General features: G+C 38.8%; 1 protein-coding gene across 1 annotated transcript; it reads right to left on the bottom strand.

Annotated features, from left to right (window-relative positions):
* Positions 1-7,367: 7,367 nt before the first annotated feature.
* Positions 7,368-16,612, bottom strand: FGF20 (fibroblast growth factor 20). The gene is made up of 3 exons (XM_059156300.1): positions 15,683-16,612; positions 9,852-9,955; positions 7,368-8,481 (listed from the first exon to the last, which is right to left on the bottom strand). Exons 1-3 carry the CDS (start codon positions 15,966-15,968, stop codon positions 8,236-8,238), a joined length of 636 nt encoding a protein of 211 aa, XP_059012283.1. The 5' UTR covers positions 15,969-16,612; the 3' UTR covers positions 7,368-8,235.
* Positions 16,613-16,888: the final 276 nt, after the last annotated feature.

Below are 16,888 nucleotides of genomic sequence, written 5' to 3'. Positions count from 1 at the left end.
AAAGAGCAAGTTCCAAAGCATCTTCTTTGATTTCTTCTGATCTCTCTTTAATTGAAGAAGCCCGGCCCCAACGTCGAGATTGGGCCCAGTCTCTCAAAGAGAAGAACAAATTGCCCCAGAGTCCTTAACATGAAGGTCCATTAAAACATTCGATCTGCCTGGAGAGACTCTAAACCTTGTCACCTGTTCTGAACAAAAGATAATATTCAAGAATCTCAGAGGCTTTTAGATACAGGATCAAAGATAACATTAATTCTGGGAAACTTGAATAGAGGGAGAGAAATTATTTTGACAATTGAAGTATATGAAGGAGAAAGTAGCTGAGGTTGTTGAGTTGTGATAATTGCTTGACACAGAGGACCAAGGAAGTTTTCTTTGGATGGTATCACCTTTCCCTGAGTGTGTAATTGCAATAGTTTTGTAGTGATTCTAGGGATAGAAAGAGTCTTCAAAATGTTGAAGTGTAGGACCCAAACAATTGGGCATGCCAAAAGGAAATCTCTAGAATGACCCTGTATTGCCACAGTTGCAAGTACAAAAATATCATGGTACATGAGGACTATACCAATTTACATAATAGGGGTGCAGAAGAACCTAGGAATAACCCTTTATGTTGTTTATTTATCTCTTTAATTCCCCAGTTTGACTTGTCCAAAACAGAGACGGACATTGAATCAACCTTTTAGTAATCTGTGGTTGGCAATACAGCAAATGCGTTCTATTGGATCCCTGTTAATTTTGGTCACCATGTAGTTTGCCTTCATTTGGCCAGAATTATACATTTATTGTCCTATTATAAAGATAAAGTGTCTAGCACCATGTTATAATCTAATAAGGTAAAAATTAAATGGGTGTTCTTGACCTAATTCAAATAGAAGATGTCCTCATGGGGTTACCTGGGTGCCTCAGGCGGTTAAGTCTCTGCCTTTGGCTCAGGTTGTGATCCCAGGGTCCTGAGATGGAGGTCTGCATTGCATCATGCTCCCTGCTCGGCTGGGAGTCTGCTTCCCTCTCTCCTTCTGTCCCTCCCCCCACCTACTCATGTACAGAGTTCACATACCAGCTCTCTCTCTCTCTTTCTCCTAAATAAATAAATAAAATGTTTTTGAAAAAAGAAAAGGTATTTATTTCATAAATGGCAGTCAGAAATAATTGTATTGGGGGCTCTGTCTTCCCTTCTTAGTTTCATTAGTAAAAATGATAGAATAATTAAACATTAAAAAAAGAAATTCAATGGCCCTTCACTAAACAATAACTTTTCTGGAAATGCTATTATTTGGAACAAATAAATTATGCACTGAGTGAGTCAAAATTTTTTTCCCTTGAAACTCCTGCCACTAAACAGGATGCAAAGAAGTAAGAGCCACATATGGAAATTGCCACATCTGACTATTACGCTGCAGTCTCATCATTGAGTTACATGGCATCCTGAACAGGAGGTCCCTTAAACTTTACCCAGGAAGCTTTCTAACCTTTCAGCCTATATAACCAATACAACCAAGACATGACTCTCCAGTGATCTTTTTATTTTTTAAGATTTTATTTATTTATTTGGCAGATAGAGATCACAAGTAGTCAGAGAGGCAGGCAGAGAAAGAGGAGGAAGCAGATGCCCTGCTGAGCAGAAAGCTCAATTCGGGGCTCCATCTCAGGACCCTGAGATCATGACCTGAGCCGAAGGCAGAGACTTTAACCCACTGAGCCACCCAGGCGCCCCTCCAGTGATCTTTTACATAGAATCATTGGCCTGTCTCTAAGAAGATGACAAAGTTGTCAAATCTGTCAAATGGTAAACTCACTTAGAAAACCAGTTGTCCCCCACTCATTGAGTCATAGTTAAAACAGAAAAACTCAAAGAGAGAACACTAAGTCCTTTTTCCACCACTATGAATCTGATTATATCTGATATTCCAGTACTCTCAATGGGCAAATGAGATCTCATTGTTAAATGGAAGCAGAAAAATCAGGAGAGAGTAATGTCCTTTAGAGAAATGTATTGCACTACCAGAGACCAGCCCTTGGTAAGGATATTCTTACTGATTCCCAAGGTATACCGCTTCTTCCAAGAAACAGTGTTCTTGACCTCTGCACCTTTCCCATCTGATACTTCCAAGACCTTTACTTTCAAATATTACAAGATACGGTAGCTACCCAAATCCCATTTTGGAGGCTAACAAAATTGAGACAGAGCAGAGACTGGACTCAAGCCTCCTCACCCAGGAACTTGCAGAGAAAAACAAAACAAAACAAAAGACACCCAAATAACCCATTCTCTAGCCCAGCTTGTGGGTGCTGCTTGCCATCAGGAAGCCAAAAGCCACAAGCTCCAAGCAAGACCCATGGCCCAGCTTACAATGAGTTTGCCCCTCTGAGAAATAAGCCATTCCGAGCCACAGTGAACCCCTATGCTGACCTTTCACTGATTTTTTCCCCTCATTATTATGCTAAAAATCATGCCCAGGGATGGAAATGTGGAATGCTAATTAAACATGCAATATTTGAAAATCATAATCTCTAAGTGTGCAGGCACTGATAAATCCTTACCTCTACATGGTTAAAGACCACCTTTTGCCCCCCACAAAGCCTCTTTATAATGTTCCCAGACCTCTCTTCAGGTGGCCAGCCTGAGGACGCTTTCCTTTGTGCTGTCACCCCCACGCTCCAGCAGAAGCCTTGCTTGGAACTCCTGCTGGGCCCCCGGCCAATTTCTAACTGCTTGCTGGGTACAACCAAGCTTAGTAACAATATGATTGAAGGTGGAGTCTTCTTCATGATAACAAATTATCATCTCAGTAATTACTCCCATCAAAGTACCACCTTCTATAACTCATGCCTCATAGCAAATGAGATGAAGTAAGAGTCTGGCCAAAAAATATGCTAGAACTTCAGACATACCTGGCCATATCCACCACCATAAAGAGATCTGGTACAATTCAGATGGCCAGTTCGTTACTTGCTTCTTTACTCAAGCACTAGAGAGAAAATAGAAGTAAAGCTGACTTACTTACTGAATAGGGACAAAGAGTACGTGATTCACTGGGAAATGGGTTCCCCCAAAAAAGTCAATACTGGTATCTAAAATTATATTTTCATATATTTTAGTTATGTTTGGAGGAAAACTTGATGAAATAAGCATGGGCATTCATTTCTGAATGCTGGAAATGTTAAAAATAAATATTAAAACTCCCTTTGGCCAAATATGTGGCCACGTACATATGAACCACTTAAAAGCCAAATCATACACACAGAGCTTCAGTGACTGAGGAACCAGGAAATATTGGATATTTTGCCGAACAGAGCTGGGGTACTTTAATTGAAAGTCCAGAAATCCTTTAAAACTAAGAGGTCTCTGATTATCTTTTTCTTCCCCCATATTTTTTCTTTTCTAATGTAGTTCTCTGATCCTTCTACTCGGTGGATGGATACTACTAGGTAAGGCCAGCATACAACCTCACTACATCCAGACTGTCCTAATCAACTTCACTTTGGAGGCCCGAGCTTGAGGTTTCTAACTCTGATGAAAGAAAGGGCTACTTCCAGCATATATGGAAATATTTAACAGCTGTCCTGAGCCATTTGATAGGTTTTAGCCTCCCATTTTAGAAGGGTGTGTCTATACAGAGAAGATCCTTGGCCTCAAACTATTAATTACATCCTATCATACATTGAGCAGAGCAATAGCGGGGACAGGTAGAAGACCACTCAACCAGAAAAGAGATCAATTTGTTCTACTTTAACAACTAGAAAAACTAATTGATGTTAATAAAAGTTGGTTTATATATATTCTACAATTGTCTCTGGGTGACTAATGTATCAACATGATTTAAAAGAACACAAGAGGGACGCCTGGGTGGCTCAGTTGGTTGAGCAGCTGCCTTCGGCTCGGGTCATGATCCCAGCGTCCTGGGATCAAGTCCCACATCGGGCTCCTTGCTCCGCAGGGAGCCTGCTTCTCCCTCTGACTCTGCCTTCCACTCTGTCTGCCTGTGCTCGCTCTCTCTCTCTCTCTGAGAAATAAATAAATAAATAATCTTTTTTAAAAAATTAAAAAAATAAATAAAAGAACACGAGAATACTTCCAGCAGCACAACAATGTCAGTTAAATATTTCTATTTACTTGGTAGACTATTCAGTAAGTGTTGCCACAAATCCCAGGCATTGCACCTGGGCCACATAACTAGATTTCATTGTAGCTCCATGAGCCCTTGGAGGTAGAAATATGAAGACTATGGAACAGTATGAACCAGTTAGAATCTTCCTAGATCTGAATGGCTTTGGCACCTGCTCAGAATACACGTAGTACTCAAACATTAAAAACTGCATGGTATATAGAATTTTGGTTAGTAGAATTATATTAACATGTCTAGTCCTGTGGGAAGCAGCTAATTCTGCAGAGAAGGGAGCACTCTAGATGATAGCATAGCCCACGTCACAATAGGCTTTCAATAGAATTCATGAGAGAATTAAGTCCCAACAGACTCATTATGTATAATGGATTAATTTGTGTTGTATACATCTAAAATGATACCAAATATGTTCCCTGGGAGGATTAAGAAATAGTCACACTATTTCTCTATAGGGCTTAATTCTCTGGCAAAACTCAGTTGAAACAAATTAACCAGTCAATATATGGCCACTCTAATGAGTTAGACTGTGCAAAGAACTAAAGTGTTGTTGGGCAGAAAATAATCACAAGAACAATGAAACTTACTCTAATATGCTTAGAAAACAGTTGAAGGAAGAGTTTTAAAATCATGTTATATAATTTATAAGTCCATACTGGAAGAAAAATTGGTATAAGGTATAAACATTGCCAGTTTAACACTGTTCCTTCATTTTGTCATCATTTATATATTACCAGGTAAAAGAAAGGTAATTGTAAAGGAATTTAAATGCCTAAATGTGACCTGCAGAATTTTTTTCTTCAGCCAGAAGTGAACTGTTCAACCCACTGCATGAAATAACGTATTTACCCTCTTCTCGTCAACTTCTTCAGCACAAACCCTGTGCACACTACTAGCCCACGGTAGGTTTGGTTAGTATGCTCAGTTTGGGAACCTTAGAATAATATTGGCTGTAGGTTCTATGAAAATATTTAGGTTTGTTCTTTTTTTTTTAAGATTTTATTTATGTAACTGTCAGAGAGAGAGCATAAGCAGGGGAAGCAGCAGGCTCCCTGATGAGTAAGGAGCCCAATACGGGACTCCATCCCAGGACCCTGAGATCCTGTCCCAAGCTGAAGGCAGATACTTAACCAACTGAGCCACCCAAGGATCGCAAAAATATTTAGATTTGTTCTAATATCATGTCATACATACTAAACCCCTTCTCTGTCAATAGGAAGACATTGAGCAACTCTTACCATGGGCCAAGAATTATAGACATTAATCACACCAACCAACATTACACTATTAAGCAAAATACCCTAATTAGTAATACCATATTTTTGGTTAGAGGAAAGTAATGTGACTTCATCTCACATATCATATATACCTTGAGGAGCAAGATTATCATTTTAAGAACCTACAGGCTGAGGTTAATTGAGCCTAACTTCAGTTTATAGATCTCTGTCTAGAGCAAACTGAAATGGAAACATTTTATAATGATTGTGAGAAATTTGAAAGAAATTTGAAAGCAGCATTTATTTGGATTGATTATTTGGACTAACGCCCCTCCCAGATGTCCCAAAATTATATTTGCTAGTGGAAGCATCAGGCACTGAACACATAGGAGTTGTCTGATGTACTAACTCCTCAATTCTCACTTACCAATAGTATATAATAACCTCTTAAACTTTACCATTAGAAATTAGAAACTGCCTATTTATAGGCATAACAACTTATCGAATAAAGTCAGAGTTTTGGTGTGTGTGTATGTATATACAATATTTCCGATCATTAGTTAATTCACAAAACTGGCACTTTTCATACACTGCATTATAAATGTAAGTGCTGGCTAAAGGAATGGTAAGATAAAACAAAGTCCTAATAGATCTACTAGGTATCTGAATAGATTTCACTTGATACTCCTAAAGGGAAGTGGTATGTGAACACATTATTTAATATATATGTGATATATGAGACTAATAATAATAAAAAAATAAATAAAAATCACCCCCTAGATGATTTTGTACATACATTAAAGTGTGAGAAACATTGTTCTAGCCTAGTGATTCTCAGAATGTGATGTCCAGGCCAACCACATCAATACCACCTGGAAACCTCTTAAAAATTCAAATTTTTAGACCCTACCCCAGACCTATACATCAGACACTCTAGGTCTGGGACCCGGCAATCTGTGCTTCATCAAACCTTCCAAGTTGGGAACTGGTGGCAGCTGCTACCATTATCATGACAACATCCTCAGGGCCATGCAGCATCTAAGAGTGATGACATTGACAACTGCAGGGCAGAAGCAAACAAAACCTTAAGAAAGGTCTTCAGTTGGGTTATGGACCTTGGGGAGGGTATGTGCTACGGTGAGTGCTGTGAAGTATGTAAGCCTGATGATTCACAGACCTGTACCCCTGGGGCTAATAATACATCATATGTTAATAAGAAAAAATAAAATAAAACAAAACAAAGTAAAACAAAAAGAAAGAAATGTCTCCAAGAACATACCAGATTTGTATGTGCAAAACTGTCTAAACTTACTTGTGCTCCTGTCCCCGCTGCTCACTAAACTCCCACCACAAAGCTCCTTCTCACCATACGGAGGCCAGGCTTTGCTTCCTCTTCTTATCAGGCTCTTATTCTCCTCTTAGGCTGGGTAGCTCCTTCAAATTCTTTACAGCTCGTGAAGAATGCCATCTCCTTAGAGAAGCCCCCTCATCCTACCTAAATTTGTTCTTTCTTTTTGTGTCAGAACCTTGTTTCCCCCGAGGACCACATCACAATTCACACTTACAGCATTACAGCATTTATCTGTTAGCTTACTTGTTTATTTTCTGTTTCTCCTACAAGCCATTAAGTTCCAGGAAGGGCTCACTTCTGTCTTGACTACCGTCATCCTTAGTGCCTAAATATTTCTTCTGTATAATAGGCTTTCATGAATATATGACTAAACAGAGATATAATGAAAAAGGTACCAGACTCAGATACCATTATTAATGCTAATGCTACATAGACTAATTCTCCTGTGATCATAGTAGGAAAAAAAATTGAGTCTTTGCTACACCGAATCAAGAAAATAAGTGTGCATAAATTGCCTATCATGTTTCATAATTTTCAGCATTACAAGTTTGCTAAATATCAAAGTATTTCTCCAAGGAGCCTAGAATATTTGTCATTTAAAAAAATATGTTATATAAGTAGAACAACTTTCACCTAAAAAGGAATGAGACCAAAAGACGAAATAAAAATGTTTAATTCCCTTTTGAATGTGTGTTGAATTCAATACAATTTGATAAAACATTTTTCTAAGCCAAAGGAACCAATGTTACATTTAGAAGGCAATTGACTGCAAAAAAATGTATTGTCTATGCTATACTTTATTTTTAAAAAGAAATTCAAGATTTTATTCTATGTTTTCTATGATGCAAAAAGGATGTCTTCTCTACAGCTCAGGACATCACAAGAAAGTAATGGCACAATAAAAGAAGTTTTGTTGGGTTTTTTTTTTCCTTTGCATTATCTTCATATACCAGTAAAAAATAAACTCTTTAATAAATAAATATATATAATAAATATTTGCAAATCGAAAATGTATAAATAGGTCCATCCTTTAAAAAAAATGTTCCATCTTGATGTGGCATGTTCTATAGCTCATGTTTCATCCAGAGTTTTTACATATCATTCTGTAACCTACAAAAGCCTACAAGGTCCTCAGACTTTATGTAGCAATAATCTTGGTCAACAGTGTCAATTTATCTCTTCAACATGAAGTATCTACTTTTAATGTAACTTCTGAAGTAAACATAATCCAGAGAGGTGAGGTACCAGCAGCAAACCAGGTGGGGTTCCCATCATCCACAGTTCAACAGATTTTCAGCTTCAATCTACCAGTAAGGACTGAACCAATGAACCTAAGGGAACTTAATCCACTTATAAAGAGAGGTCTTGATCTACTTCCAGCCAAAATATTATTTTTTGTTCTCAATATTCTTCCCAAATTCAGCCACCCAGGAGAAAACTCCATAACATTTTGAGAAGACTCCCGGGTTACTATTTTACAGTGTGAACTCTGACGAGAGAGAATGGTTGTAGCTTGGCTCTTCAGCGAAGACACTGTCATGCTTCAACTGTACATCAGTATGTCCTTGTACAATTCAGGAACTCTTTCTGGATCCACTGGTCTAGGCAGGAAATGTGTAAATTTCTGATGTCTTTTGGACCTGGCACCATCTCTTGGAGTTCCATCTTTGTTAAGTGCCACGAAATACCTACGGCCAGTGTCTCCATGTTTATATATGTTGGATGAATAGGTATTATACCAGTTCTCTTCAAATTGCTCTCTAAAGATGCATTCAGAAGTCAATTTCTCCTGTAAGACAGAAGGTAACTACCATTAAAAAAAATACCTTTGTGAGAATTTCCTTAGAAAAGTCTCATCTCTATATTTGTATTGCCTTGCTTACAATAATATCATTGTCAAAGAAGGGAAAAAGGATGAATTGGTTTTGCTTTATTTTGTTTTAGTTCTTACATTACCTGGAATTCTTCCAGGCAACTAAACTTCTTAGTAGTTTATTTCAAATAATTTTAAATTAAGTGTGAGTTCTCAGTTTTATTGTCAAATACTTAATCAATACCCAGAACTTTCCCATGTTTCATTATATCTTTCTCCTACCACCATCCCCACCAAACAAGCCTGTATTTATCTTGTTCTGTTGTTAGAAAGTTCTACATAGCAAGTCTGTACTGTCATTTTGAAACGTGTCAAGATCTTGCTAACATCCAAATTCCTAATTCAAAACCATCATTCGAAATCATATATCTTCCCTAAATGTATTTATTAATTGGTTGATGATGCATTTCCCATCACTAACTTTCATCTAGAGGTGACCATTAGGTAAATGTAGTAAAGGCCCAATGATTTCTTGCCTTTTTAAGTTGAACTGCATCTTATCCTAAGAGATAGAACACAGTTACTTTTTGAGTCATGGCTCTTTAATTATCCAGATATGGTCAACCAGATATGTAGTTGCCATTTTCTGTTGTTCTCCACAATATCTTAGGACTTCATTCAGTCGTTTCCTATTTACGAAAATCAGCAACATAAATACATAGCTATGGAAGGTGATCACAGGTAGAGAAAATTTACATTAAATAAATGTGAAGGTGAAAAGAGTTTAACATGGCAAGAAGAAATTGTCTTTTTTTCTGTGTCTCTGGTAGGAATAATCAAAACATGGAGGGAAGTAGAAAGACTCAGGATAATAGGCAAGCAGACTAGCAAGCTGAAAGCAGTAGATGTTTGGGGCTTAAAAACTATAATTGAGGGCGCCTGGGTGGCTCAATTGGTTAAGTGCCCAAATCTTGATTTCAGCTCAGGTCATGATCTCAGGGTTGTGAGATGTCAGGGTCACACTGGGTGTGGAGCCTGCTTAAAATTCTCTCTCTCCCCCTCCTCCTGGCCCTCCCCACCCCTCTTGCATGCGTGTGCTCACTCTCTAAAAAAAAAAAAAAAAAAAAAACCTGAAATTGAGTTAGTATACTACTACCCGACATATGGAAAATAATTGGAATATAAATATTTAATTTCTACATATATGTATTTTATATGTTTCTTCTGACATGTATTATTGGTAGTTTTTTTACTGGCAAAATAGTCATAATTTTAAGAATTACAATAATGTTTTTAAAATATGTACTGAGAAAAAATAAGAATAAAAAATAAAATAAAATACATACTGAGCCATAGAGTTCTCCTTTGTCATTCATTCCAAGGTAAAGACCACTGTCCACACCTCTAATACTGACCAGCCCCACTGCCACACTGATGAATTCCAGGATACCTGTATTTATAAACAAAATAATGACATACTTATTAATGAACATGTGATTACTGAAAATCTTCCAAAGAGTAAACCAATATTGCTAAATATAATAATGTAGGCAGAACTCCTTCATAAGCTGAAAAGTGCTATTTAGTCATCTTATTATGATGATCTTCCCATTTTACAGATGAAAAAAAAAACCTAAAAAGAAAAGTTGTCCATCATGGTGTAATGTTAAAGGTATAAAACCTTAAACCAGACTGACTTGCATAATGTACCTTGAAATTTACAGTAATTTAAAATTTCATAGTAACTTACTGACCAGTCTGTCCACACAAGTCATTTATCATCTTTGGAGTTCAGTTTCCTCATGTACAAAATAAGCAAAATGCCTCTTTCCAGAAGAGTGATAAGGACTGACACATTTAGGCATTCAACAAATGAAGCTATTATTATCATAAATTAGTACATAATAGAGATGTTCCTAGTTCTCTATGATTCCATTAGTTAATTACATATGTTCTATTAATTGTTTGGGTTTTTTTAAAGATTTTTTATTTATTTGACAGACAGACCACAAGCAGGCAGAGAGGCAGGCAAAAAGAGAGAGAAGGAGGCAGGCTCCCTGCTGAGCAGAGAGCCCGATGTGAGGCTCGATCCTGTGACCCTGGGATCATGACCTGAGCCGAAGGCAGAGGCTTTAACCACTGAGCCACCCAGGCGCCCCGTTCTATTAATTGTTTTGTTTTGGTTTTGCTAACTCTGAATCAAGTCCATCTTTTCTCCCAACAGCCAGTATACCTTATATGGATACATTAGTGTTTTATAGTTTATAAAGGCTTTTGACTTATATTTTCTATCTGGTCCTCAAAAAAAACAATTCCTTAATATGGGTATGGAAGATATTATCGTCCCCATTTTTACATATAAAGAAACTGAGGCTCAAAAGGATTTATTGAATTGCCTAAGAATATGAAATTCTAAATTAGTAGAACTGACACTTGAACTCACATCTTCTGAGCCCTAATCCAGCGTTTCTACTTCAGGACTATCCATTGGTTTCAAAACCAATGGAGATATATCTATATAGATATATAGGTATATTATATATTATCTATATATTATATATGTAATCTATATATTATAGATTACACAGTATGTGTAATAAGAACCTGTCACATGGTTCTTAAAAATAAATATGATAGTTCAAAGAAGTAAAAGGACTGTATAATTCATTAAATATGATAGACAAATACTGAGATTTTAGAATGCAAGTAGATTTTGTTATCAATAACTTTCTAAAATTATTTTCATTTATCAATAGATAAACCAGTATCAAACATTCTCCTACTAATACACGAATACACCACAGTAAAAGAAATAATGTTCCCTTTGCATCACTCTTTTTCTTTGTACACACTAACCTTTGGAATAATTTCTTTATCTTGTTCTTTAGACTCTTTGTTGAAAATATATATAGACATACTTTCTCTGGTTGAAACTGCCTTTAACAGTTTTCTACCTTCACCCCTTTCCTCCTTCTTAAGCTGTACAAGCAATATAAATGTGCACTGTTTAGTCTGATTTTCATTCTTAAGTCATATCTTGATTTATTGTACAGATTCCTGTTTGGACATGTGGTGTTCCCAAGGCCAAGAGAAAGTCCAAAATCTGGCTAACCCTTATACAGAGAGTTCTATTCTGTCCAGAGCCTAATTCATTCTTTAGCAGAAACATAGATTCTTAAGCTCTAAACATAGATTCTCAAGAGCTCAAATTAGCTCTTTCAAACGATTGGTAGATCATGTACAACGCTAGAGCTATCAAGGACCTTATAACAAGAATACACTACCAAATAGACTATAAGTGGCTTGAAAGATTCAGTGCCCTTAATTGAGAGCCAAAAGAGAGAAGATAAGATACAGCAGGAAGACACAGACTCCATAGGATAGTCACTGGAATGATGAACATAGAGGTGGAGAGTAAAAAAAATTTAACCTATGGTCAAGCTCATTAGTGAGTGGTTCCTGTTAGAAATAAAAAGATAGACCTAAAACATGATCCGTAAAAGAAGGTAATATTAATAGAATTTCATCCAGGATATACCTACAAATGTATAATTACTTGAAGTTGTATTGAATGTTAAATTCAAATGGAAAAGTATATGAGGGCTCACTATAAGGTAACTTAATTCTCTTTAAATATCTGACTTACATTAAGATGCTCTTGTCTTTCAAAACCCAGAGACTGATTAAATGATTAGGATGTATAAGAGAACCAATTTCCAAGTACAATAAAATATAAGTTTCAAAAAATGTTTCATTTCCATATAAACTAATCATATAACAGGTCTTATAAAGTATCTATTTTTTCTTTCAATAATAAATGGTAAACCACCTATACTTTACTTCTCATTTTAAGATAATGCTGTTATCTTGTAAAAAATCTGTAGTTGTAGAAATCACATATATTTTTAGAACAATTGTATTCATAGCTTCAAATTTATTAAACAACATCTAAAACTTCATCCTTAACCAGGCATTAATAATTTTGCAATGGCTCACAGAGATTGATGGGAAAAAGGTTATGTGTTTTTTGAGTTCCTCTTAAAGATTTTAGCCACACTTTTAAATTCTGATCCTTTTTCTCCTCAAGGAAATAGTATACCACATAGTAATTTGTAATCACTTGATTCTTAAATGGGATTTGACAAGTCTTTCTTATTTATAATATGAGGTGGCAACTAAGCTAATTCCTTAACAAAGAGTAGACATGAAAAACTTTCCTTAAGAGGTAATCACAGATTTTAGATAGATTTTCTAATGCCCAGTGTCCCATAAAAAGACTTGGAGGGGCTTTGTCTTTCTGGTATCATTTTCAAAGCCAGCCTTTTTAAGAATCATAATAAACAGGTGAGTCAACCCACAATGCAACCACATCAGACAAATCTATGGAGAATAGGGGAGAATAAAGGAAAAGCCTTTAAAGGAGTATGTTTGATCTCAGGTTAAACTTTTTTTTAAGTAATGATTCCATGTTTACATATTAGGTAAAATCGTCCTACTGTACTACTGTGCAGAAAAACTCTATCATAAATGTAGAGGGAACTCAGATAGGAAATTATTTTAACCTCACTGGAACCTTTTTGTTTAGCTTCTATTGATGTGGTTTTCAAATTTTAAATACAGGATTCTGAATTTTTCACATCATCAATCATGGGAAAATTAGTATAAACTATCAAACATGTTACTTACTTTAACATCACAAATACCCATTCTCAAGCTTTTTCAAAATTCTCACTTTGATGGCACATAAATGAGTTTAAAAGAAAAATACCAAAATGATCTCATAATGAATAACTGAGGTGCTAGAAAAAAGAAGGCAAATACAGAGAGAAGCATATGATATACATGCGAAACAAACTTTCTTCTCACCTCTACTCCCTTATGATGTCTTAGCCATCCAACGCCACTAGGATGCGCTGTAAGGCATGGCAGAGGCTGTTCAAACCTCCTCAGGCTATCAGAACTAACCTGGGTTCTTTTCCCTTTGTATAACAGTAGATATTTTGTTTTGATATGTAGCCTCCCACCATAGTGACTTAAACAATCACAAAATACGTTTAACTCATATTTTTGCAATTACTAAATAATTATGTAAAATTTTAGCAAAAATATATTGTAGAAGATAGCAATTCTGATATGAAATATTTTTTAAGGAAATGATTTAAATACCAGGTTAATGAATGTTATCAAGTCTATAAATATTTATAATCTCTTCCCATAGATTTATATCTCTTCCTATAGTCTTATAAAGAGACACAATCTGAAAGAAGCAACTTGTGTCATGGGGGAGTTACAGGTGAACCACAAGTGTCTTAAAGGTAGGTAGGTGTCCAAGGCTCTACTATGTATCACAAGGGGTGAGGGTAGGGAACGGAGTCTGAGTATTACCTCAGCTTAACTTCTACCTGCTCTGCTTATAGGCCTCACCACACATTTGTGTTCATTTCTAAATCTTTCTAGTAGCTGGATGATTTTTTTTCGATAATTAATGGAGTTCGGTAATTTTTAAAAGCAAGAAAACTGAGCCACCTGGTGTCAGCAAAGTTCTTTAGAACCAGAATCTCAGCCTCCTCAATTTAGAAACCACTTTCTAAAAGTGACCCCAAGGTTGGCCAATAGGTCATGACACTCTTGACTCATAGTCAATGGGAATTTGGAAGAGATCAGCGGAAGCTGCAACCATATGGGTTTTAAAAAGTTAATTTTCTAAGCCTTTAAGTGCTACCAAATGACCACCACATGCTCATTTCTACATCTAGAGTTACAAATGCCCCTCAAACCGAGATTTACACTTCTGCAAAGTTTTAATGAGTACTGCAAGCCAAAAAAAGGAATGAGAGTATAAGAACAAGGGGAAGGGGACAAGATAAGAGAGGACCATTCAGAGATGAGATTCGCAAAGAGTCCCTCAGTGTTAAGGAAAAGAAAGGAAGACAGATGTTGGGCCCTTTCCCGTTGCTGCCAACGAGTAAATGGTACTTTTAAAAAAATACAATAAATCTCTCCAGTAACGTCCCAAGTTTGATGATCAAAAATCCTTTGAGAATGCTACCGGGTTAACTCTAATATAATGAAAACTCCCGCCGTGGGGGTAAAAGATCCTGAGATGTTAGAACCTGAGAGCATTTTTAAATCACCTAATTTAACTCCATCATTGCACAGAAAAGAAGAATTAAGCCTCAGACTGTTGAGGGCACTTACTGGTCACACATAGTGTTAGGGAGTAATTAACAGTAGAGATCTATGATTTCCCAACCTAGTGTCACAAGGATCCTTCGTTTGTTTCTTTCTTTTAACTCCTTCTGCTCCCGGGCTTGCTGGAGGCATTCAGAAACACGTCTCGATGTGTTCCCACCCATATCCTCTTTCGCTTCCCCATTTCCTCTTACAGACGGTCAATACTAAGATCTTTGCTTTCCCGTTTCACAATTTCTTAAGAGGAGCTTGGCTGAACGACTGGGCATGCTCAGTAGCCAGCCGGGTGGGGTGTGTGTGTGTGTGTGTGTGTGTGTTTTCCTTTTCTCGCCCAAGTAGAACTTAAGCTCAAAGAATTGAGCCTACCAGTGAGCCTACAGGTGAGCCTACCAGTAGCTCCCTGAAAGTTCATCTGTTACCTCTTTGAGTGAATATTTACCTAAATGCCCCCATCCGATAAGAGAGCGACCCTCTGAACAGGAGCCCTGAATGCATTTTTAAAAGCTGCATAGCTGTGGGGCATGTTTAAAGAAGCGGAAGGCTTGCGATATTAATTCTGGATAAGAAAACGGTACTGGAGGAAACGTGAGAGGAAGCAGGAGAAAATAACATCGGGATTAAAAAAAAAAAAAAAAAAAAAAAAAAAAAAAAAACACGAAAACTGCCTGCGAGGTAAGAAGTGCAAGATTCCGAGTCCAAGTCCAAGTGATTCCGAGTCCAGCTCTGGTCCCAGGCAGCAGAAAAGGACAGACGAAAGGTGCGTGAGGAGCACCCAGCGTTTCTCCTCCCGCCCCCCAGCATCTGGAGCTGCAGGCCTGCTAGAGACTGCCTCGGGAAGCGAGCAGGAAAGTCCTCCCTGTCCCTGCGCTGGCCCGCCCTTCAGTCCCAGCCCGCACCTCGAACCGGATGGGTTCCGGGAGCTCCCTCAGCACCGGGTGGAGAAGAGGAGCCGGGGGTCTGGGGGGCCGGGGGGGCTGGTACGTACCGAAGAGGCTGTGGTCCTGCCGGGTGCCCTGCACGCTGCCGTCGGGCAGGATCTGCAGGTGGAAGCCCGTGCGGCAGTAGAGCTGCCGGCGGCGTAGGATGCCGTGCAGGTGCGCCAGCTCCGCAGCCCCGGGCCCGCCGCGGGCGCCCCGCTCCACCGCGCCCCGGCGCTCGCCCAGCAGAGGCGGCCGCTCCCCGGCAGGAGGCAGCAGGAAGTGCGAGCCCACCTGCTGGCCCAAGCCCTCCAGGCCGCCGAGGAAGCCCCCGACTTCGGCTAAGGGAGCCATGGAAGGGCCAGGGGGAGAGGCGGAGGATCCGGGAAACAAAAGACCCCAGTCAAAAATGTAGCGGGGATGGGGACGTGAATGGAGAAAAAATAGAGCAAAACAGGCGCAAAAAGACCCGGTTACTCCTGTGAGGTCGCCGAATGGACTTTGCACTGAGATAGCAGGGGAGTTTTCACTGTCTTGGAGCGATCTTCTCTCCTTGGGTAGGTGGGAGCCGGCTGCTGGCTTTGCAGGAACATCTATAAGCGGCCGCTGCCAATACCCGGCTGGGGCTGGGGCTGGGGGCTGAGGCTCCAACTCCGCAAACTGATCAGATCAGAGTCCTGCGTACATACACAGCGAGTATATATGCGGGTCCTCTTGACATATGCTAATCAAGTCCTTTCATGCGCACTGGGGAGGTTCTGTTTGAAATCTTAAACCGGTCTCCTCTCAACACGTTTTTGCTCTTCGGAAGTGACCAAAAGGGGCCCTTGACGATTCTCTATCCATGCTGTCGCAAAAATCATTCCCACACTTGGCCAAAGCTAGCCAGCAACGTCGGGGAGGCGCAGCGAAGGCCCCTCTTTGGGGTTGTCTTTGGGACAACCTTGATGCTGTTCGGCTACTGCTGTGCAACCGCCTTTGATGTGAGCTCCTTTGCAGTGATAGATCGCTGCTAACAAGGAGCCCAGCTTGGCAGGTATATAGAAGAAGGAGAAGGGGGGCTGCCGCTGAGAAGGTGGGCGGAGGGGGTGGAGGAGGGGGTGAGTGGGAGGAGGAAAAGGGGAGAAGAGGAGAATTGGACTCCTTGAGAGCTGCTGGGAGCCTGCAGTGGACAGGTGCAAAGAAAGGTAAGAGAGAGAGAAGGAAAAAGGGTGTTACCTGAGGCTTAGACCTGCCCAGACACACATGAAAGGAAAATCAAAGCTTTGACAGTT

This window comes from Mustela lutreola, chromosome 18 (genome assembly GCF_030435805.1).
Source record: "Mustela lutreola isolate mMusLut2 chromosome 18, mMusLut2.pri, whole genome shotgun sequence".
In the NCBI taxonomy this organism is placed as follows: Eukaryota; Metazoa; Chordata; class Mammalia; order Carnivora; family Mustelidae; genus Mustela; species Mustela lutreola.
Note: the sequence above shows the minus strand (reverse complement) of the source record. Positions and strands in the feature narration are given on the sequence as shown.